The sequence below is a fragment of the Melospiza georgiana genome, chromosome 3 (assembly GCF_028018845.1).
Source record: "Melospiza georgiana isolate bMelGeo1 chromosome 3, bMelGeo1.pri, whole genome shotgun sequence".
NCBI lineage: Eukaryota > Metazoa > Chordata > Aves > Passeriformes > Passerellidae > Melospiza > Melospiza georgiana.
The window spans coordinates 43,563,640-43,589,575 of NC_080432.1; the positions used below are offsets into that span (position 1 = coordinate 43,563,640).

General features: G+C 38.5%; 1 protein-coding gene across 1 annotated transcript in view; it reads right to left on the bottom strand.

Annotated features, from left to right (window-relative positions):
- Positions 1 to 25,936, bottom strand: part of ZFAND3 (zinc finger AN1-type containing 3) — a 134,433-nt gene that overhangs the window by 14,560 nt on the left and 93,937 nt on the right. Inside the window, exons 5-6 of the mRNA XM_058020694.1 lie at positions 21,755 to 21,820; positions 4,978 to 5,148 (exon numbers count right to left, since the gene is read on the bottom strand). Of these exons, the coding sequence (XP_057876677.1) occupies positions 4,978 to 5,148; positions 21,755 to 21,820 (237 nt within the window). The remainder of the gene's footprint in view (positions 1 to 4,977; positions 5,149 to 21,754; positions 21,821 to 25,936) is intronic.

Below are 25,936 nucleotides of genomic sequence, written 5' to 3' on the forward strand. Positions count from 1 at the left end.
CTTCTTACAACATAACCCAGGCCAGTAAAATTCCAAGAAAAGCTTTCTTCTCCACACAGGCAAGAACTATGGCAAGCAAGTGTTTGATCAGAATGCAACATGACTGAGCAATTAATTTCAAGTGTGATCAAGCTGAAAGGTTTCAAAGTCTTCCTGTCCTCTTAAGTACCTCCTCTGGCCCAAGAACAGGAAAAACACTGCAATTCCTATCTGAGAAGCACACAAACAAATGGCACTGCTGCTGGAAGCTGCAGCCTGGCTTGCTCTGCAGGGCCCATTATCTCAGGCACCCCTCTGGTGCAGTCTGAGGTACAGACACACCCATAAGGATGTGGCCAACAAACACCAAAGTGCTCTACACAAAAGCTGCTGCAGAGCTGGCACACTACAATCATTTTTCTTTAACTGCTGACTAGAATGGATCATATTTCTCATGTAATTCCATAAAAAGGATCACTGCAGACTTCTGTGTGTTGGCTTGGTACCACAGACCTAGTGCTAGCAGAAGTGCTTTTTACTGTAAAACTGTAAGCCTCTTTTGTAAAATTAAATTTTGCTTTCTGTGCAAATAATTTCTATAGAGTAAAAGTTTACAGTCCAGTGTCTTTTAAAACTGTACATAACTTTATTTAGTAGCAATATACACCTAGTCAAGCAATTAAGTGCAGGCCTAGAAATTTATAGTGTTATTTGCAACTAATCAACCTGCCTTTTTTACAATACATTTCCAAAACAGTTCAGTATTTTACAGCTACTTCCACTCACACATTCAGTGCCCTCAGTTTTGAACCAACTCTCTGGTAACCACCCAGTTATGACACCACTGAGGCAACAACTTCCTTTTCAGGTCAAGGATCAGAGGCAGTTGATTTCAGAGTGCTTGCAAAAATGCTGTAACAGAGTAACTGGAAGAATATGATTCCTGCAATTCTTTGATGATAAAACTGACCCCTAAATTTAATATTAAATAAAAATTATTTCAATACAATCATTATTGACACTGAATTATTGGAAGAGCTATCCAGCCCAAATTAGAGAACACTGCTCTCTGCAGGACTTGCCTGCTCTTACTGTCACCTACAAACCATGCACAGGAAGCTGATTTTGTTTGAGTGGTGTTGATACAAAGGTTATCCCATCAGAGGCTCAAAATGAGAATTCATTTAAAAATTTCTCTTTCTCACTGGAGCTTGCGGAGTGCATCAGCAATTAACAATTCCTATCACTTCTCCCAGTTTGCTGTGTGAAAAGGCTCAGAACTCGTCTTACAAATTGCTCTTTTGAAGATCAAAGGGAAGCTGAATTTGTCTTGTGTGTGCTCTGGATGAGTTTGTAATTTACTGGAACTTTCAGAGGAGGCTTGGCAGCACACTCGCTTGACAGCCCCGGGGCACAGGATTCAGGGGAGCTCTGTGACTCTTCCCTTCTGAGTTCCTTCCTTAGCTTTAATTGGCACCTCATTAGAAATTAATGAAAATGACATCCTCTGTTCTTCCTGCTCCGGGCATAGAATGCTACAAAAAGGCCCATCACAATTCATAACACATTCAATTTATACAGCAATGGCTCTTAAGCATTATTTATGAGATGTGAATTTCTTGTCAGCAGTTAGTAACTTGAACACAGCGGAAGAAGAATGAAAAAAGATCTTGAGAGTATGTGTGTATGAAAACAAACAAATCTCTCTACATCTGAAAAATGTTGTGTTTGAATTGCTGGAACTCCCTTCTCAGTAGTGAATTGTTGTTCTTCACAGCAAAGCCCTGCAGCACTGTCAAATCTGTCTAAAATTCCATGTAGTGTCAAGGGAATGAGCTCAGCAGTGTCACCTCCCTCTGGACAGGGCTTACAGGAGCCAGGAGAGCCAATACAGCAGCCTCCCAAAGATCTCTGAGCTGGGGTAAAGCACCAGTCACTCATTCTGTCTCCTTTCCAAAAGGGCTGTGCCCTGTTGGACAAGTCCCAGTTAACTGGATCAGTATTTGCAGATACATCTACATTGAAACATTGTTCAATATGTGTGTATTTTCCTTTCCACTATGTCTCACTAAAAATCTCACTGGAGGATTCACCAGGACAAATCATCAAAAAATAAGATGATTTCCAATACTTTTAACATTAGGACAAGAAGATACACAACAGGAAACAATTAAATTGTTGGTCTGTGGAGTGAATTTGGATTTTAACAAGACTGTTTCAGACACAGTTTTGGATCAACCTTTTTATGCTTGAAATCCTTTTTCCTTACTTCCAAGCAAATGCACACACTCATCATTCTGAAGATGGTGTCTGCCTTTTTATTGATCCTGATATCAGATTTTCTCTTAATGTTTAAAACTGGGAGGAGTTTCCCCCATTTTTTCCCATTGCTTTAGTTCAGGATTAAGATGCCAAGAATTTAATAGCAGCGGTTCAAAACTCAGTTCAAACAATGTTCTATGCTGACCATTACTTTTGCAGAGTGTATGTGCTTATTTTACACCAGTTGATTCTATCTCATCACCTCCACCTGACCACACATCATTCATTACTGGTGCTTCACATTAGGATAGAAAAGTATAAGCCAGTCATGTGGATTTAGGAAATATTTTAAACAAAAGACAATTTGACAGATTTATTCTACTGCATTTCCATCACATCCTTTCAGGGTTTTTGAATGGGCTTGTCATTCATGACCTAAAGCAACCTAATTTTACAGACAGCAGGGCAAGCTAGCAAGAATGGTTCCTCAGGCAGCATCTTTCAAACTGACCAGAGGCACATGCTGCTGATCATTGGTAAAGCAGTTTGGGTGATGTGAAGCTGAGGTGCCCAGTGCTCCTTCTTCTTAATAGGAAGCATTTGGCTTGCTTCTTATGAATCTTATTAAAGGTAAATGGCACAGGGTATGCCCACATTCACATCACATCAGAGCACAGATAACACACCCTTACTGCACACAGTATTAATGAAACATCATAACTGCACAGGAACAAAAGATTTCCAGTTTTTTCAGCCCTCTTGGACACATGGAAATAAACTCCTGCCTTCTATTTTCTCATTAAAAGTATAGAATAGAAATATTTATAATACAAACTATATACTGTGTAGGATGAAATACAGGAATGCGTATTTTCCTCAGTTATTGCTGAGGAATTCAAAATTTTTTCACATTCATGTTTTATTAACACATTTTATGAACTTTAACAGAAGTATTTCCATAAAGCTATATATATCCACTAGAAGAAAATTAAAGAATAAAAGAACAATTCCTACAACATTTATATTAAACAATATTGAATTATGGAACTTCATGAAAACTTGAGAGGAACCAGCTAAATGTATCTGTAATCCAGTTTACAGAAAAAAGAGGCAGGTCTTATATAATTTTAAAAACATTACTGATCAATGAAAGGGCTTTTTAAAAGCTGCTTCCAACTTAATTGCTCTTACATAGCTCCAATATTGCAGAATGCAGGAAAGATTAATGATGTTACATAATGGTTAAGCAATCATTTATCCATCCAACCCAAAATTCAAACTCTCCCACTATTTGGGACCATTATGCTATTTCAGTCAGGTGCCTGTGAGCAGCCTGAGTTGCTGTATACTTGACAATAGCAGACCAAGAACAGAAATTGCTGCCTCTATCATGCTGAGCAGAAAGAGCCATACCAAAATGCATCAGTGATAGCCCTGAATTTCTTCAGTTTGATAAAAATGTTACCAGGCACTTCAAAGTATCCTGACACATGACTTCCATAACAGGAATTTCAACACTACAGCTTTTGATTTCATGTTTGGTGGCTCCACATATCATGTAAGTTCTGTGCCAGCGCTCCAATATCAAAACAAAGCCTTATCTCATGTCCAAAAGAGCCCAACACAACAGTAATCTCTAGAGCCTGAGGACAGGCAGATGCTGAAGAAGAGAACAAAGCATAACCCAGAATCTTTGCAGCTTTCTATCGCTCCTCTTCACTCGGCATTTGGTATTCAGTATAGGATTGTCTGTCTTTGTAACTACCTTAGCACACCCTTCCTCTCTACACTGCTGCTCAGAAGGACAGGCCTTCTCTCCAGATAATGGTCCTAACACAAGATGTTATATTTCATAGGTGCAACGTGAATTGCACCTATCATTTGTGCAGATCCTTTGGAAATTATCCCCTGCCTGAGACACAATGGAGTAACTGAAACAAACTTCTCCAAATGTATCAATAAAAGCACTGTCAGAGAGTTCAATGCAACCTTCAATACATGATTATATGAAAAAATAATTAGCAGGTAAAACTACCACATGCCATTATCGCTGGGTCTAACAAGCACATTTAAACCAGTTAAGAACACAATTGTTCCATGAAGGAGAGAGCATCTCCTTTGGAATCCAGTCACATTAATTATTGTTTCAGAAAGATTATTTGCATTTAATGTGAAACCCCAAATTAGCTGCCTGCACGGGATTATTGTCTTCAATTCAACTATCTGAACAGTGTCATCAACTTTGGAAAAGACAAGTTGGATGATTACTAGTGCATGGTGAAAAATAAGTCTTCCCCACACAAACTAAGTGTGAGAATGGAAATATTTTCAGTTAGAGGGGGGTTTTGGATTTAAGCTTTTAACATTTATGTAATTATAACATGCAGAAGCAGCTACTGACCTATGTTCCTTCACACCCTATAGAAACCTTCTTTGCATATTTACTGATGTGCTTTGTGCTTCCTCTCCTGTCAAGTGGGTATGATGCCCTTCCTGCCTTACAGGGAACTTCTGAAGCTGAATTCATTAATATCTGGCATCTCTTGAGACAAGGCAGTACATCAAGGCCAAAGTTTTAAAGGGGAAATTTGAGGAACTAATGATAACTTTTTGCTACCAATGGAAGCTATAGCTTCTGTTTCAAGCATCTTTGCAAGGTGAAAAGCGCAAGTGTTCTCTGTGTTTCCACGTGTGACCCAGACCTGAGCACGGCTGTGACTGCCAAGCTGTACTCACCACAGCGACACGATCCCAGCTCCTGCTGTACTAGCTCCAGTTTTGTTTGGCACTGGAAGCATCGACGTCTACTCTTCTGTTTGGATCGACTGGTTTCTTCAGGCCTGTCATTACTGTCATCCAGTAGCCGTGGCCGTTTCACAGGAGAAGCCTCACTCTCCGACTGTGAATCTGTTGTATTCACAACAAATATTTTAGGAAAAATATTAGAATTTCCTTGCTGAGGCATCCCTTTAGACAGACTGAAGGTATATTGCTTTCAGCTGGTATACTGCTTTCAGAGGTATCCCACCAAGCAGTGTGATACCTCCCCGTTCTATTGCATATGCATGTTTTCCTAACAACCAAAATGAGCATCAAGTAAAGGACAAATTATCTTTGTTCCCTATAAGAACCCCTCCTGCTATCAATACTGAGCATAAAGTGAACTGATTAGCTTCCTTCCAGCCTGGGCTGGGTCATATGGAGATACATGTAGAGCATACACCATCCTACACAATTGCAGGCTTCAGCTGTCATCTCATTTATTTTCTCCTGCGCCGCCTTCGGTGTCCCCACACAAACTGACTGAAGTGATTGAAAACAACTGAGCACAGGTTTGACCTATTTCCTCCCTGGACAGGAGGGGGATTTTGCAAGCACAGCATGTAAATTGTATATCTTATGACTGAAGGCAGTACATGAAAGCACCATATCGTGCTTCCCTCTCTTTCCACATGGATAACAATTTAAATGTAAATTAGTATACACCAACAATACAAGCCCAAACAAAATAAGCATGATCTGTACATACATCCTATAAATTTCAAATGCCCAGCCATTTCTAAAGTATTAGTCAGAACACTATTTGCATTAATAACTTCATAAATTTCAGCTTGTAAGAAAATGGTGTGTGGAAAGCCTTTAAAAGTTAAAGTTTACAACAGTCTTACTTCAGGTAGCTTAGTGCTTTTTTTTTTTTTTTCAGCCTTTCTTATTTTTTGCAATGGAGAGTGTACTGACAAGGATTCTAGAGTAACACATGGAATGCACATTATTGACTGAACAGTGAGATGCCCAAGCCTTGTTTTTGTGATATGTCAGAGACATGACATTTCAGTGGATCTGCTGCTCTGCAAACCAAGTCAGGCCAGAAAAGATATTTTCCCTTCCCTGATCTGTGCACAGTAGAATCAGTGTTGTATTTCTTTGTAATACAAACTGCAAATAAATCTAATCCCAACTGTACTAAAAATTAAATTGTTGGTTGCAGTGCTGCAAGGAGCTGCTGAAAGACATTACTGCAATCAGTCAGTATTCTAGTGCATGATGGTGAGCAAGGAAAAAAAAGCCCATTAGCTGAGTTAAATCCCTTTACAACCAACATTAATCCAACAAATAACAGGCTAAATCTATCTTTTTGCCAGGATGGTAACCCATTGAATATGTCGGTACCATTATTCTAAGATTCCATTGCTTATGTCTGCTTTGTGCTGTCCTGGATTAGGCAGGAAAAAGTAACTGCAATGGATACAATACTGTCCATAACCTTGTTCTGTCAGCTATCTTACCTGAGCCACTGCTGATCAACATCATGACTTTCCTTGAGTAAACACCTAAAGGAATACATGGTAGCTTCTCCCTTTGGGAGGCTCTGTTAACTTCTGGGTCCTCACATGCAATACAGACTAATTCACATTTCTTACCTGTGTTTCAGCCCTTGTGGCACACTTTTTTTCCTGTTGTACCCCACTGTTCACAGCCATTACTAATAAACACCTTGCCTCACTGGGGCCTACTTTGTTTCTGTCACACTGCTCTTAAGATATGCTGAAAATGTGCCTGGCTTTCCAACAAGTATAAAGCTTCTGTATCTCACATTTCATAGAAGAGTGATCTCCTTTCTGCACTGCATATAGGTGATAAGTTTTTATTAAGCTGCAATGATTTTATCTGATGTGCGCCTCAAGACAGCCACCTTTTTGATCAGTGTCACAGATTACAATTTACACCTTACAAAATACATATATTAGGCCTAAACTAACATTCAGTACATAATGTACTCCACCTCTGCATGCCTGGCTGTGCAGGAGCCTTGGCAAGGAAAAGAAAGTAGTGCATAATGCATTAATACAGCTATGGAACAACTAGTCCTGTCTTAAATCTCTGGAGATAACAGTTCAAGAGAAAGATCCTCTGAACAGACTGCCTGACTCCCTGAACAGAGATCCCAACTCATACTCCAAGGCCAACAGTCCTGTCCCATGGACACTTGTTTTCAGAGTGCCTAGAACACCAGGCTAGCCTGGGGTGTATAAGGACACCCCCTCCAACAGGCAGATTGTGTCCTGTGAGCTGGCTGACTCAGCGTGCAGTAAAGCCTGCCTCAGCCCACCCTGCTGCCCCTAATGGACGGTGTACATCATTTGCAGGTTATTCACTACTCAGATACACTGCCAGTATGGAACAGCTCCCCCCACACATCTTTGCTTCTGGAAATACAAACCATTCTGGTAGTTCTCAGAAGCAAATTTGGTATTCTGAATTATGCTGATGGAAACCATAGTGGTCTGCTGATCCTGAAGTCCAATTCATGGCGTGAGTCAAGCAGTGTCTAATAAGTTAATGAAAGCATATGCCTTAATGAGAAAAACAGCTACCTCAAGTCAGGCTAGTAGTCCTACAAATGAAAATACTTAATCATACACTTTCAGTTAATTGGTAATGACTAACTGAATATTAACATGAGTTGTTCATTATCATAGAAATTATAGATATCTCATTTTTTACAATGTGTATCTTTCTGCCATAAGCTAAACCACTTAGCACTGAGGCAAACTCAACCTGGCTCTCAGGGACAGCACCACCTCTCTGATCACTGATTGCCCAGGACCTTGAACACAGGAGTCCAAGCTAACACTCATCACAAACCAGACCCACAGCTCACACACTTCCATCTTCCCATGGGCAAGTACAGTGGGCAAGGAGAAAGCACAGAGCAGAAGTTAGACCTCTTAGAGTCAGTCCTGTGCGCATTTCTTCCAGATTGCACTGCTTTTCAGGATACTGACACATGCAGTACAGGACACGAGATACATCTTCCAGCACCTGGAATCTTGCAACCTTAAAGTTCAAAGATCTGATGGCAAAATGAAATTGTCATACATCGCTTCACTACCTGGAGTGCAACTGAAAAAAAACCCCTAGGAATACAGGCTGAAGTGCTGCAACCAGAATCAAGAGTAAATGCCCAGCATGAACCTTTAAACAACCAACAAAGCCTACAGAGAAGAGGATTCTCTCAGCCAGTGACTGACAGTGGCTTTTCTCAGGAAGTTGGTTAATTCAACAACAGTTACTTCTTTCTTTGCTTGTAAGAAACATTTTCCATGCTCAACTTGCATTTTATTATTGCACCTAAACCAACAAAGACCCAGTCTGAGAGAAAAACAAAAATGCTCTTCTTCTACCCACAGATGTAAAAATCATAAAACTTCTCTGTAAAAATGAACAATAAGGATTAGAAATCCCCAAAATTTCAGGAAGAAACTACTCAGCAGAGTAACTGCCATTGACCCATCTCCACTGCAAATTTAATTCTGAGTTAAGAAGCAAGGATTCTTCTGATATCTGATGGTGGAGATCCTTCTAATCGTGTATCAAACTCCCATTTGAAATGAGAGAACAAAGAAGTTCAGTTAGGCAAGGCTGAAACTGGAGGCTTATCTGGAATCAATAAGCAGAGCAGTGTTCTTAAAACTCTAATGTCATGAACAGAGACTCACATTTGTTCCCCACTGTCCCTGTTCTCATCTCCATTACTCATGTTCTCCCCTCAAAATTTTTCTAAAGAAATGGTGCCTGAGCTGATTTTCACTCCCTTACTCTCCAGCCTTGGAGGAGTTTGCAGGCTGCATGCAGATGGATTCAGTTCCAATCATGATGGCTCCTCCATGGCATCTGGGGGGAGAGTGGGATGCTCTAGGCCCAACAGAGACATGGGCTAACAAAACTTAACAGGGAAGGAGGAGGAATGGAAGAGATGGGAAAAGCATAAGAAAAAGAGGATCTCTCCTCTGCTGCTGCTTTCTTCAAGATGAATCTGTTTAATCTCTGGTTTCATGACAGCTTTTGAGGCACTCAATCAGGTTTTTTTCTTATCATAAAGAACCCATCACACAGACTGGCATTTATGATCTCAGCTGTCTGTGCAAACACCAGAACAAGCAGTCTTTAATGAAACCTCAAACATTACTGCCATCTCCCCTGAAACTATTTTAGAAGCAGCTTAAGCTGTTAAAATCTCTGCCCATGAAGAAACTTGCATAGTCACAGACAACAACAATGTAACATGGATTAACTAAAATTTGAGCAATAGCTTGTTGCCAACTTCTAGGGTTTTTTTTTTTCTTTATTTTTTAGAATTCATTATTCTGTTCTTAGATGAGGGATTACTTAACAGGCTGGCATGTTGATTATGCATTAAAAATTTCATCTAGAAAAAACTGCCTCCATACAAATCTTCCCTATCACATTTACCAGAATCATAATTTAAAATAATCTCTCTAGTTCAAATGAATTTAAAATTAACACAGTGGTTCCAAAACCCTTTTGTTTGTTGACTATTAATAAAGAAACAGAAAATCAAGATTAAAACCTCATAAGCCAAGTCTGACAACTGTGACCGCCTCAGTCCCTCCCTGTTGCTGCACAGTGCTGTGGAAAATGTTATTCTGAAACTCTGATATTTCATTGAAATGAACATCTTATCTTTTCTTCTCACACAATTGTGACTGCATCTCAAGGCTGTGCACCTCTTTGGAAGCACTACCAATCATAAGAAATGTATTTCTTTTGTGAATTCAACTCAGTTTTTTTTAAAAAAACACTACAGACAGATGTCTCAAAAGTATCTTACATAAGCCCTTTGGTAATATTTAACCACACAATCTCTTTTCTAGTATCATTGCAGGGCCCTTAGCACCATTATTTCACAGATTTTTTTTTCCCCTCCATAGAGTTTAAAAGCAACAGCACTAAAACTCAATGTCCCTAAACAATGTGGAACAGAGAGACCACATGGGAACAGTCTCTATAGAACTCACATCCCATCAGTTGCTTCTTTGCCTCAGGAGGCTCTCCATGAAATCACACTGGAGACTATAAATAACCCCCATAAGTTGTATTACATAAGTTATTATTTCTCATCCATCACCAAAACCATGCAACAGTAGTTGTTTCCAGCTCTAATGAGTAAAAACAACCAATAAACCCCCCCCCACAACTTTCAGCCTAGCTGTTTGAGACACATAAGTGGGAGAATTGCTGCAAAATGTTCTAAATATGAAAGATTACTGATGCGCTTCAAACTCCTGACAGAAAAATTCTCCTTCCTCCTTTGCAATAGAGCTAAGAAAAAGGATTCCATAACAGACTTGAAGCATTGGATTAATTTAAGAAAAACTCCAAAAACAATCAATCAAACAAACAAACCCTCAAAAAACAAAAAAGGAACTTAGCATGTATACTGCTTTGGGTGTAAGAGGTATTTTCATGTTTAACAACAGCATGGCTTCATTTTTCCAAAATGAGAGCTGGCACACATGACATGTGCTGCTAGAAAAGAGGATATACATATACATGTATCCATGTATGTGAGTGAATGGGTATTAGTTATATGATTTCAGGACAACAGACAAGTGTGGGGGCATAACCATACATACAGTTTGGGTAATGTTCCACTTGCACATAAGAAAAGGCTTTCTTACTGTAGGGGAGAGCTGGCACTGGCACAAGTTGCCCAAGTGGGTTTGTAGAAGCTCCATCCATGAAGATACTCAAAACCTGACTGGACACAGGCCCCAGCCTGCTCTAGGTGAGTCTGCTCTAAGCAGAGCAGAGTCTCCTGAGCTCTCTCCCACCTTCAGCCTTTCTTACTTCTAAGATTCATGAACAGGAAAATAAAATTAAAAATTTTATATTAATTCCTTCCCACCATTCAGTTTGTGTTCTCCTTTAAACCCATACTGCCAGTATTGTCACCTGGAAAGAGGAAGTGTAACTTAATGAGGGTTCTAACTACCATCTCTAATGAAACAGAAGAGACTAATCTAATGAATGTTGAAAATGTATGAGAAATAGTGAACTACATTAGTTCTGCATGCATTTAACTAAGCTATAATTAGAAAAAGTGTGAAAATGGCTATTATCCTTTCCTGTCAATAAAATTCATAATTGTTAAATTATGTGAAAAGCTAATTAGTTTTCATCTTGTATTTAGGCTCCCATAATACATCTATTTTACATTTAAGTTTTTGCATTACTTCCCCCATACTCTCTGATGTCAGCATGTCTTTAGTTAAATGAAATGTTAATTTATTTCTCAAACATTTTTACTTATATACCAGATTGATTCAAACAAGCACATATCTAAATGTATTCAGGCACCTGTACCATACAGTTCCTTTGATGGACTAACTCCAGGCATTTAAATTAGTTAGAACATTTCCTGAGGCAATGGCCACCTCTACTGCTGCTGGCTGACAGAAGGATTTTGTTTGTTTAGAAAACTACATGGTGGGGTTCCTTTCCTGAATTACACCCATGGGAGAAGCCTGCAAACCTCCAGAGCCACAACAGATGAGCTTGTGAAGAGAGAACAGGTTGGACATTCCAGGCCTGCTGTTCATCTCATGCTCCAAGGGTAAACACCTGAAGAACGTGTTTAAGAACAGCTGCTGACAGCAACATCATATACACTCAGTGACTGCTGGTGTGCACAGGCAGGAGGCTGAATTCTCATTGCCCTGATTACTGGGGGCAATTGACGCAGGGCAGAAGCTTGATACTATTCCAAGGATGCTAAGAGAAGCTGGCTTAGGTTGTTGGTGGGGTTGTTTTTAATGGCTCACAAGCACCATGTCATCTTCATATATTCAGACTATTATAAATAATGAACCTTGAAAAGGCCAGAAGAGAAAAAGGGCCATGACACTAAACTCAAAAAAATTACAAAAAAGTGTTTTATGGTGTCAATTTGAACTTCTTTTCTCATTATTAAATAACGTACTTTAATAGTACAGGGTTAGGGTTGGGAGAGGGACAAAGGCTGTTTCTGGTGACACTTGAAGTTAGATAACAAATGACATCCTGAGTGGCCTGAATAATCAGAACAGGATTACTAAGTGAAAGGATAATGCACACTACAAATAGCTAAATGGAAGAACAAGACACAAGTAGAGAGAAAAAAGGCATAACACTAATACACATTATGAAGAACCTATGAAGACAAATCATGAACACCCTGGCCATTCCTCAGCACCTGAAGAGTACTTAGTAGTATTCAAATATGCGTATTTACATATCTGAATATGTATGTAGAAATACACACAAATAAGCTCACACTGGTTCTGATAAAATAGGAAACTTGAAAGCATTCAGCAATATCATAGTTTTGGTTTTGCTGACTTTAATGAGAACCTTCTTTTGCTTTGCGAAATTCTCTAAAATATGATTAGCAAGAATAGATAATGTTATAAATATTTCATATTTGCTACTCAGCTCCAGTGTGCATAAATAAGCAGTGCTGCTCTGCTTCCAAATCCTAGCGGTATACTCCAGCTATGTCCTCATCAATCAGATGGTATACAGTATTCAGGAAGGTAATTCTTCAAACTAATAGCCTAAAACAAGTTCTATATAGAAAATATTTGCTCTGTTATTTTTCATTCATAGACAGAGTTTTCCTTAGTAGACCCTTCCCCCATTGGTATAATGAGGGTTTTCCAAGGCTAAGAGAGATATTCAGAAGAGGAATTGTAAAGAACTCTTGCCTGCTAGCAGTGAAAAAAAATACTTACCAATATTTATCTTTCAAAAAACTAATTTTTCTTTTAAGTGTAGAATTTCAGTGATGTCATTAGTAACAGAAATCTTGCAATGAGAGACTATAGCTCCAAGGATTGTACCTGATTAATGTCAAGGAAAAAACCCTAAAAGTTCTTATATTTTGATAAAAATTTTCCTGAATGCATTTGAGAGAAAGTAGATTCTGCAATGTACAGCTAATCCATCTTCAAACTTGGTTTTAATTCCATTAATTTAAATAAAGCCTAACGATTTATATTATATAGTTTATATTTTGACTGCGTTACTCTTTCTAGCAAGTTTTTTGGGGGGGGGGAGGGAGGGGGAACAACCAACCCTGGCAGAGGGCACAATTCCTATATACCTGGTTGGTGTCTACAGTACACCAGAAGTCAGGCTGGTTTACCAGGTAGTTCTTACTGTTTGGAAAGAAGATGTTTGGGAAGCTTCTACACAAACCTGAACCAAAGACCAGGGAGAGGAAGAACAGATCAGTGAAACTTGGAGGATGCAACAGTACATGCACTGTCTTGTATCTTATATCCAGCTCCTTTTCAATTCTCTTTTGCTCCAAAATTTGCTCTCATTAGTTATTAGTCATTCCTCAAAGTTCATGTTATGGAAATAATTTGGAACAGAAACAGAAAAAAGACATAATTTGTATGTTCATGGAACTCTCACACAAACAACTTCCTCTCTTTCTAGGAAGTTACACTTTCCCCATGTATGTCCAACAGACTAAAGAATACTTCCAAAAGGCTTCTAAATTACCTTCATTTATTTTTGAAGTCCTTATGAAAACTGTGATCTAAATGAAAACACTGAAAACTTGTTCTTAGAAATTGTCTGATGCTCACTGAAATAATTAGTCAGAATAGAGAACTTCATGAAGAGTCAGATGAAACCTTTGGGGCACTCACATCAAAAAGTACAGCAGGAATCTGATAATGGATTTGTTCCCTGCGAGTTACACGTCTTTTAAAGTAGTAAAAAATAAAAAAAAAAACTGAATTAAAAAGTAAATGTAAGTGGCTATTTGTTTCAAATCTATTTCAGACCAGTTATTTAATGCTTAACTTAATTTTAAAAATCCCCAGTGCAGTAAAGTAACAGTTTTAAAATTATAAATTATAAGTTTATAATTATAAATTTAAAATTATGTGTATCATTTGCTAAAGCATACCTGTAAGGAAGCTGTCTGATCTGAACAGATCAGATCAAGATGCTGACTGCTGAGGTAAAATCAATTCAATTCTTCAACCTGACAGGAGCCGGGCCTTTAAAGTTAATGATCTCAACCATTCTTTGTGACAATCTCCATACTGTCAAAATTAAAGCAAACCCTAGGCTCCCCATATCCTCTTCCAGTAGAGTGTAGGTGAGAAATGCAAGACATACAACCCTGATTTCTTTACCCTTGAAATTAAAGGGGATGTGCTTTGTTTAAAGTGATGAGATGCAATTTTTCCAGCAGTCTCTGGTTATAAAACAAGGAGTTCAGAGCTGTAGGGAGAGCAATGTTAAGTAAGGGCAATAGATATATATTCTTTCATAGTATATACCTACTGTCAGAGATCACTCAATTGACCGGACAGATCTTCAGAGTTCTGAAAACTAAACACGGCATAAAACCACTAAAAAATAATCAAGGTAAAGCTGTTTCATTTTAACCAAAATATACATAAAGGACATAATATTTGCTGTTCAGTTTCAACAAACTGAAGACAAATTCTTTGTCATAATTCCCTAAGACTTTGGTAAGAAGAGGTGGCAATATCTGAATTTTAAGACAATGACCTTTTAATTGCATAGTTTTATATTTGGCAACAATTTCACCAACCAGACTGAAAAACATCAGCCGATAGAGAAAATGTAGTGAGAAAATGTTGAGGGCAGCAGCACATGTTTTTTCAGGACAAGAGAGTCTCATTTACAAAAGCCCAGGTCATTTATCAGCTCATGGCCCAAGAGAACACTGCTGCCTGGACTGCTCTCCCAGATCTCTGCCTTGCATTGACCATCCCAACCCTCCCACCTTTCCAAGAGTCTCTCTCCTGGCTCTTCTCCACAGAGCTTGAAGTGCTTGAGGCACTAAATGCTTGCCTGTACTTCCAGACCTCAGTTCTCATTAAGTGCTACAAATGCTGCTGAGGTTAGACTAAGTATCTCTAAAGACTCACATCGTATTTGTTTTCCATTAGTGTCACTGAAAAAATTAGGTTGGAGGGGATTTCTGGAGGTCATGTGGTCCAGCCTCCTGTGCAGTGCAGAGTAAAACATCAAAGAAATTGGATCAGGTTGCTCAGGGCCTGGTACATTTTCAAAAATTTTCAAAGACTAAGACTTCACAGCCTCTGTAGGTACCTGTTCCAGTGCCAAACAGAGGGGAAAAATCTCTTCCCTTAATCAGCCAGCTATACAGCTCCTAACACAGTTAATCCAGACAGTGCTTATTCCTATCATCTGCTACCTTTAGTTTGACATTCAAAATAATTTTCTTATTGGCTGGCAATTCAATGTGAACTCCTCTCAAGAGATCATCCTGTCCTACTGACCCAAGTACACCTTCCTCCAAGTTCCTCTTTTTTATGGGATTCAGAACTTGGAAATGAAAACGAAAAATTTGAAACAAAAGCAGCAAAAAGAGATAAAGACATGTGAAAGCTGAGAAATGGACTTACACATGAGAAATGGACTTACACAAACCCAGAAAGTCTTATAAGGGTTATTTAGTGAAGAATAAAAAACTTTCAAGGGCTTATCTGAACTGCACAAAGGATAAAAGAAGACAAATTTGGGTGATTTGAGAGGATAAATAAAGATAGTGGGAATAACAGTTTAAGCACTTGGAGGACATTTTTTGTTAGAATGCTGAACTTGAAATGACCTCAGAGAGTTGGGAGTACTATGAGGTACACAGAGGTGTGTGTGTGTCAGCACCTGCTGGGAGGTCACACAGGCCAGGAGGCCCTTCTTGCCCAGCCACAGAGAGATTCTAAATATTGTGTTTTACTTCTGTTTTACTGGGTTGGGTATTTTTCCTCTCCACAAGGGAAAAAATGATTGATTCTTACAACCTATGAACCTCTGAATAACCAAAATCTACCTGAATTATTGCACATTTCTGCCACTCACACCAGCATATACCAAATCCTACTTTCTGCATGACGTAGTGTCCTGGTTTCCACTGGAATTTTCTTCCTAGTAGCTGGTACAGTGCTGTGCTTTGGATTTGGGATGAGAATAATGTTGATAACACACTGATGTTTTAGGTGTTGCTAAGCAGTGTTTACACAGAGTAAAGGGCTTTTCAGCCTCTCACCTCACCCCACCAGTGAGAAGGGCTGGTGAGCAAAATAAGCTGGGAGGGGACACAGCCAGGACATACCATACCTTATGGTGCCATGATCAGCATATAAACCAGGGGGAAACCTGGCCAGGGGCTGCTGCTCAGGAACTGGATGGCAAAAGTTGGTTATTTCTCTCTCCTTTTTGCTATTTTCCTTTTTTTACGTTTTTTGGGGTTTTTTTAATTATTGAACTGTTCTTAAACCTAGGAGTTTTCTTTCTTGGAGATCATGTTCAACTGCCTTATATGGTCTTAAGAGAATTGATCTCAGTTAGTGTGGTTTTTAGGACCGTAATGTTATAAAATAGGAAACATTAATATGCATATGTTATCATATGTTATCATGCTCATCTATTTATCTTATTCCACAACATTAATTTTATTTCTTAAGGCCAACATTAATTTTACTTTTTAAGGCCAACAGTTCTTTCAAGAATGACTACAACAGACTGGTAAGAAAGGGGTTAATCCTAAATAAAAATTACTGGCATGTCTGTTAATTATCTGTAATTTATCTATACAGCACATGAAAGAGGGCTTTCACAGCCATGATACATTTTTAATCCCTTTGGCCACCTAAGCTATCTAGCTTCCTCACTTGATGATCAATGCAAAGAAAAGGTACACCTAGGAGCCACTAAATGTGAAAGTTCATTTCAAAGTAATACTGTGAAAAGTTTCCATTGATCTTAGTTTAGTGTACTTTAACACAGCAGCAAAAGTGTTCCTCTCCTAATACCATAAGATGACAGAAAAATAATCTATTTATTTTATCCTGCCTGTGCTGAAAAGACAGGGACAGGAGTCATTGTTTTCACATGCTGTCATGCTGCTGCACGCCTTTTCATTTCTGAATGCTGTGTTTTTTCCACGACTTGGAAGAAAATTCTCTTCAAAAGTAAACAGCATGAGTGATTAATGTATGAACTATGAAGATGCTTGCAAAACTTCTGTTTAGTTCAAAGCAAATACAGACTAAAATTCAAGGCATTTTTTTCACTGCAGTTTAGTAAAGCGATGATTTAGATGTCTAGCACAGAAATGTGCTAGACTGTGATAGATAAAAATCAAGAAAGACTTTTTACAAAAAAAAAAAAAACAAAACCAATTATTGTGTGCTAACAAGCCCTTATAAACCTTCCCAGGAACAGCTGAAGTTTTTAAACTCAGAGGCAAGGATCATCACAGCTACAGCTGACTTTTAACAAACTTTTTGATGTACTGACCCCAAACCCATCTCTTTAGATTCTCCAACTAACTCAATTAGTCTAAAATCATGGGATGCCTTCAGTGTAAAAGAAAGTTCAGGTGAATCATATCCACTATTTTTAACGAACAAGGAGGGCTTTGTAAAGCTGAGAAAGGCAAGAGTGGAAATAAATCATAAAATTAAAGCAAGTCCTTAATTTTGTTTACTGCTATGACTATTACGATCCTTACCACTAGGAGGATTTTAATCTACAATAATCTAACACTTTGAGAAGGCTCTTAGTTAACCAGGAGGAGAGGAAACCAATCTGTCCATCCAGACAGACACAGGAGCATGGAACAGACAACCCAGCATGTCACAGAAGTAGGCAATAAGCTGAGGCAGTAAAAAGCCATCACCATCCATCATCTGATCACAGTTTGGTGTCATCCCCCAGCCTCCATCAGCTCCTGCCACATCAGTGCCAGTCCCAGGCACTTCATCCTGTTTGTAATTGCTGATGAGCAGCAATAAGGCCTCCATGCCTCAGCTCCCGTCTGTTCCACTTCAGCACCCACCTATTAGGTTGTAACTTTTATTTACAGCCTTGCTTGATGTGCTGCTCTATTAGTGCAGCTGGAAACTGAGCAGAGGGAGGGGGAAGAGCGTCCCTAATGGGCACTATTATTGCTAGGGCTGGGTGATTTACTATGCTGCTCAAAGGCTGTTCTAGCATCACTTTCCTGTTGGTGAGAGAGCTCCAAGAAGGCTGGATTTCAGCACAATGCCCTCCAGAAGTCAAACACTAAAGAACACCTTAACAGCCCCTTGAAACACCAATGAAAACCGGACCTCAAAGTTGGTTTGGTGCTATAAAGCCCTCTTTGGTAATCTTTTGTGTATTTTTTGCTCAGGAGCTTAACACTTTGGAGCAATTAAAAAAGAAAATCTAATTAGTGGTGTATGAGGTCCTTTTGTCCTTGCTCAACACATAAAGATTGATTAAAAAATGATCATATCAATGTAATGATTTCATGGTTTTAGCTCAGGCTCAAAATCTCTGTACTTCTATTTTCATAACCTGACCTTCCTACATCTCCTCAAAGGCTGTCCTGTCAATTGTGGAGGTTCAAACTCAATGTATTTGGATTCCTGGCAATGTTACAAGTAAGCACATATCTTAGTACAAGAACATCAATAAATTCAAAACTTCAAAAGGAACCACAGCCCTATTTAACCACTTTACTCAAGCAGTGAAATAATTATTTCCATCTTCTAGACTCAAATTTTAAACTAGAAAACACTATCTACACATATAACTATACAAAATATTACAGATGCACATCTCTGATGAACTGCTACTGAGAAATGAAGTACTTAAAACCTCACCAACTTTATGAATATAATGTATGAATTGATTGTATCATTACCACATTTTATCTGCCTGTTTCTACCACCTTCTCTACTGCACAATTAAAAATTAAGTGAGCATACTTACACAGTTCCATCAATTTTTTTCCAGGTTTCTTTAAGCTGCATAAAAATGTTATAAGATCTGGCTGTTTAGAGTTGTGTAGTAAATCATCATTAAAGTTGTACAGCAGAAAAACAAGAGTAATATGCTACTTGCTACTGCACTTTCCCAACAAGAGCACCTGATACAAATGGGATGTGGATGCCCTGCACTAGAGGAAGCCTCCCAGTACCTGCCATCAATCATCACATTACCCAACCATTAGGAAACAAATCAAAATGCATAAGAAGCTATACACTGAACCACACAGCCCCATCTTTCTTTCTTCCTACAAAATCTTCAGACTGCCAGCACTCAGAAGCCTTTGAGGCATCATCCAAACTAATGATTGCAAGGCTTTATTCATTTTTTTCATTATAATCTCTGTCCTGTGGGTACACTGGAATAGAAATACTTTTACCACAGTGATGATTCTGATGAACAGGAGGAAAAACCGCACTGTTTGGTGTCATAATACTATTTTTTATCAGAACAGCTCTTACAGCATGCAGGCTGACAAGTATATAGGTAAAATCTCTTTTTTCTCTATGAGAACTTTTCCTTTACCTTGGCAGATTTATTGTTTTGATCTTTCTTCGATTGTTACACTCATGCTGATAAAATATGAAAGGTTTGTCTCCTTCCTTAATATTCTGAGGGAAACTTACATATAAAATAAGTAGGTCAGATTTCTAATTTTCTGTCTCAAACGCTGATCTAGGGAACTTCGGGGAATAAACTATGCTGAAGGGTGAACAGAACTACACAGATAAAATCCAATGCAACATTTTTTCCTCAAAGCTCTTCCAAGCATAAGAAACATAGGATACTTACAGAAAATAGGTTTATGAACAATGTGTAGTGTTGACAAATACTACTTGCATCATTTAAGTAGCTTCCTGGGAAGCTGAAGTGATTCTAGTGTGAAAGAATGTGCTGGTTTTGACTGGGATAGAGTTAATTTTCTTCACAGTAGATAATGGGGCTGTGTTTTGGCCTTGTGGTTAAACCCTGACAAATGTTCACCCACACAGTATGCTGCTCATGGCTGAAGATGTCACAGCACTTCTGGGTAATATTTTGTAGCCAATGTTTTTTAGTCAATTCCCATGACAAGATTATAATTTATTTTAAAGATGAAAGTTTGCTGAAAATTCAAGATCTGGAGAAGATACCTAACTCCTGGTACCAGGTTTATTCATGTAAGGGACTATAAAGATAATATGTAGATTACTGAGCAAATAATTTAAGAACCTCAAGGGAAATTGAGGTAATTCAAAATCAGTAGATTTAGCTGACTGAAGATTAAAGTTGTGGTATCAAATTAAGGTCATCTCCTCCTTTTCTTGCAAAACACACTAAATGAAAAACATAAAAGCATGTACAGACCAAACAAGAGCACAAACTGAAAATAAAAGAACTACTGAGCAAAGTTAACCAGGACATTTTTCAATATGTCTTGTGGTTTCATCTGCTTCACTCCAAGGAGCTTTTACTGGTACCATTTCACACTCCAAATAATGAACTTACATGTCTATTTGCTAAGCACACACACACAAAAATTTCCAACAGTACTCTCAGTTTACTGTATGTGTAGCACCACAGCAAGCTTTTAAATTACTCTGCCATGAAAACCAGCTAAACATTACAACAGTTAACATTTAAAGAAAATATAATTTAGAAATACCATGAGCAAAGCAGATTCGTTTTCAAGGGATAGAGTGGCAAACATTCCATCTTGTTTAGATACACATCCATGGCTACACAGAAAAGAAAATCCAGTCCCCCTGTTTTGAAGAATTATCCTCCAGTTCCAAACTCAGTTCTTTGGCAAAGAACACTCACTGTCACAGACTATCATTTGCTACTTGAGAAGTCTGCCTCTGCAGCAAGAGCAAGTTAAAGCAGCTTCTCTGTAACCTTCCTTCACTGCAGAACAAGCCAACTTGTATGACCACACATCTGCTGTAACCTAGCAACACCTATGGAATAGCTACAGTTCAGCTCAAACAGTAACTTGAAAGACTTTTTGAAAGAATGACTTCAGATGAAATTTCCCCTGAACTCCTTAAAGAGCAAGGGCCCTTACTCAAACTGGAATACCCTTCCTTTCTGCACATAAATGCAAATATAGGCAAAAATTATTTTGGGAATATAGACTGCAAGAACATTACCACTACCTATACACCCACTGCTTCCCAGGAGATTATGGCTTCCAAGAGTGGTCCTGGTAGAAAGAATCATGTGAGTTTTCTTTAATCCACACAAAACCAAAGCCTGCAGAAGACCTGAGCCAGTGCAGGTAACTTGGCTGGCTGACTGAATGAGTGCAGATGTGGTTCTTCAGGACAGATCTGATTCAGAAGCAGTGACTTCAGCCTGGCAATGACCTAACGAGTCACTCCTAATACCAGCTCTCTGAGACATTATCCGTCTGCATTCTGCATATAGAAATAAAGGCATCAAAAAGGACCCAAAGCAGGTAAAATTTAGTCTCAAAGCAAAGATCAGCTGTCTATACTGCATCTTCAATCAGGGAAAGTCAATGTGCCCAGAACAGTTTTCTACTCGATACTTTGCACTTCAAGGGCAGGATTTCCAGAACGCTGTCACAATCATTAGACTTAAACAGATTACTCCTGTATGTCTTGTTTTCACAAAGATTAACTGAAAACAGAGTGTATTTATAGAATTATGCTTAACAGGATTCTCAGATGAACTACCTGCCATACTAATCCTTTTATATGTACACTTCTGTCAGCAAAGTAACAATATGTATTTTCATTTGGCATTTGCAGGTACAGTTATTATCCTTTTCTATTAAACTATAACTGCTCAATACAATGCAAAACCTAATTTTTTTATCCCAAAAAACACATACCTGAGTCACAAGATCTTTTGGTTGGTGTGGTTAACGAGGCATGAGCTGTACCTGTGCATGGCCCACCTGAAAAAGAGAAGATTGTATGTCTCAAAACACCACCTATATTTAACATTTCCAACCACATCAAGATTATACTTAATAAAATAAAAAACACAGAGGAACACTTGTCTTTGGAGAGCGCATATGGAAGTAGTTCTACTCTCAGTACTTTTTTTCCCAGCTGAATGTGAATGTCTGGTGGTAAAAAAAAATAGATGAAAAGTCGGGACAAAGTTACACTTTTAAAATATACTTTATAAATATTTCAAGAGGCATTTTTAGGAAAATATACATAGTAATTGCAATGCTAGAAATGTATTTAAGTGACCCACAAGTAACACAAGGGACAAAGTGATCACTTCTCTGATATCAAATCTTGCTACTGACTCCAGTGAGATAACAACTTTGCCTCTGATCTTGTTCTCATTATGTGTTCTAAGTATGGCACAAGCATATGCTAACAAGCTCTTTTCCATGTTTAAGGTTTTTCAGCTCTGGACTCTTGCCCACTCATCTGGTATCTGCTTGGTAGTAAATTGCTTTCTGCCTTTTTTCTTAACATGCATCATCGTTGAGGAGTTCTCCAGAGATCTTGTTAAAATAGCAATCAATTGAGTGCACACAGTGACTTGCAGGAAAAATAAATAAAAATAAACTCCATGCAGAGAAGCCAGGACAAATTGACAGTAGCACTGCCAATGGTAATACACATCATAGCTTTGAAAATTGAATATTATAAATGGGAAGATGGTAGAGAGCCTGAAATTGAGTTAGATCTACTAGAGTTTGGCTATCAAAATACCAATAATCAAGTTTACACTAAATTGCTGGTAATATAGTAATGCTTGCTGGCAATACAACACAGCTTAGTATAACAGAATAACCTTTAACATTAAGTCTTCATGCACTGAAAAATACAAAAAAAATACTAAAAATACTTCCCCCCCCCCCCCCGAGTCTTCGAATATCTGGAAAGTAGCAGTGTGACTGTGGAAATGCTTTTACCTTTTCAAGTATTTTCAAGCCTGGCTTGTTAGTAAAGTGGTTCTTTTTGCTCCTCTCTGGGATGCTCCCCCTTGAAGCTTTCCTTTATTTCTCTTTTTCACTAAGTTTCAGGTCTCAGGAACTTTGTCTACCTTGAAATACTCACAGCATTGTAACTCTTAAAAAAAAATAGATCTGCAGTTGAGGGGGAAAAACGTGAGTAACTTTCTTTGTTGCATTTGATTTCAATGAAGTCCACTTGGGAACAGAGTTTTACACTCAATTTTCCAGAGAAGGATCAATAAACTTGATGAGTTTATTGTTCTCCCAACAAGTTTCTCTAGCAACACACACCATTTCCCACCTGTGTGATGGACAATCTTTCAACAGGTGGTTACAGTGGCCAAGAAGCCAATTCTTGGCCTGCAGGCCAACACTGAGGGCACTCATCAGGGCCTGGTCAGAGGTTAAGGAAAGCTTCAGGATATGGGAAACTATTGAACCTGACATAAGAAATTGCTGCTTGTGACAGGCAACAGCATCAGTAGCTGGCAGATGCTACAGACAGTGATGCAAGGCACTGTTGGATTCTCCAGGCTGGCAAGGAGGGACCTGGTGAGAAATGGCTGAACTGCACAGGTAGGGGAGGGGAGTGGTAGGGACTCTATGCAGGGTCAAGTCTGCATATGAGAAGAGACAAGCTTGCTTTTGCAGTGAGGAGCACTGGTAGTCCTGGGGTGGGTCTTTTCCTAGGCAAAAATAAAGCATCCTGGATGGATGGATGGATGGATGGATGGATGGATGGATGGATGGATGGAGCATCCTGGTATCACCAAACTGGCATTGGCTTAAAGCCTGACAGCACTGGCAAGCAACAACCTCTTCTCAACAACCAGAAATGGTCAAGTAAGCAGAAATAATTTTTTACACTACAATATTTTCAATTTTTTTTATATTCTGGCCTAGAAAAAGTTACCTTGATCTATGTTAGTACTACTGTTGCAAAAGGCTCAAAAGATGTTTAGTGTAGGGGTTGGTGCATTTGGGGAAGAAAATTAATACTGAAACAGAATCCTTACCAAGTTTTCTAGTGAAACCTTCTGCATATTCAAAAACCTACAGAGCAGGTCTGTTAAGTCAGTCTTTACTTTCAGACACCAAGTATTTGGTTTCAATATAAAATGTGTGTAAGCAATAAATTCAACAGGGTACAGAATTTCAATGAACTGATTTAGATGCAGCTGCCTCTTAAAATGCAGCAGCTCTTCTGTAAATAATTTTAGTTACATTCTCCCAGTTTTCACTGAATAGACAGTGAGAGGCATCATCAATGTGGACTAACAAATAAGACTAATCCTTTCAATTATTGCAAAGTAAATATTTACAGTAGCTGATACTTTCAGCATCCAGCCAAATGTAAGAACTTTATTTCTCACTCTCTAAAGTACAATAAGTTGGTATGCATTCTGCACTTCCCTTTGTCAGATTTCTCCTGTTATTTATTCTTCCCTCATTAGGTATGGCTTCCATACAGCTTTGATTTGTATAGCACAGCACCAGAGTTTCAATAAAGAGCATCCTGGGATTTGCATGCATGTACACTAGTGCCCAATAACCAGTGAAGGCAGCACGCACTTTGCCGCTTTTCCTTCTGCTGCTCCTTTTGTTCCGCCATTAAAAATGCCATGCATAATTCAGTGCTGTGGCTTGGCTGTGCAGCTCTATGTGGAAGTCACTACATGGAATCTTTTGGTATACATAACTGCTAATTCCAGCATCTTCATATTGTTTGGAACAGGACAGTATATTTCTCACAGCTTTGACAAAAATTCTGTGTGTGAAAAAGAAAAGGGAAGTCATAACAATAGAACACCAGTCTGTCTTGACTATTCACAAAGGTAGGCTTATAACTTTTTATGATTCAGGATATATCTGCATTTTCATTGCCAAAAAAGTAAATTTTTCAAGGTTATTTAACTGTGTTATATAAAACACTTCAGTGCACAGTGAAAGGCCACACATGTCTAGCTTCTAACATAACCCACAAGGCCGTAGAGCTCTTTTTGCTCAGCACAAACAAGACATTAAAATGGAAGGAAAGAAATATCTTTCAACTCTATATCCAATTAACAGAAAACACAACAGCTTCTGCTCCTATTTTTTCCAGTGTATTGTTTCTGACATTCACAACTCCTCTTTCAAACAAAAGCAGTCACTGCCCAGGGATAATGTAATCCCAAGAGAAGATTATTATAAATGCAAAAAATTCTAAAAGCTACTCAAGAAATTAGAAGAATTGTGAGAATTTTGAGAATCCTCAAGTTTGCAAATTCAAACATAGAATTAACAAAGGACAAAACAAGGTAACTCAAACCATATCATATATTATTAATACAATAGGTCTTGTTAACATAGTTACTATGTTCTTGGCTTCTGATAGCCACAGCTTTCCATAACTTACTGTTAGCGGTACTCAAAATATATTGATTAGAAAAACAGATTCAAACCCAATTTCTCTAATTATCCAAAGTAGTACAAGTTTATATATTGCTTATATTTCTATGGATACATTAATATGCTATTATTTACTATTCTAGACTAAATTCTAAATTTTGGATGTGTAAATTGTCTTTTAGAATGCCCTTCTGCATTGTCCATCTCCCTTCCTGAACTATGTTAACTGCAGCCAAGCAGTATTTGTCCTGAGGATATCTCTAAGTCAGGGCAACTTGCTGTTTCCCTTTCCTGAACTCTGTAAAGTGAACTGACTCCACTCAGTCAGAGCCTCCTATGCAGGAAAAAAAGTTCAACACCAAGGTGTTCAACCCCCTTTTCTTGCTGTTTGGAGAAGCACTAAGTTTGAGCCCAGAAGACACCATTACAGGGGTTTGAAGGGCACTCAGAAGCACATTGTGCAGAGAAACAGATGCAGAATGGAGCAAAACTAAGTTAACACATGAGTAAAAAGTTTAAATGACAGTAATACATTGAAACTATTTCAGATGCCACAAAATCTGCAAGCCAGACAATGAACAAACATGAAAAATACTGAATCTCAGTAACATTTGATCAGGGCAATGTAAGGACAGAGGAACCTCTCTTAGAGCTTTTGGTACTGTGATGGCTCCTCCCCAGATAAGCCACACTGACCCCTTG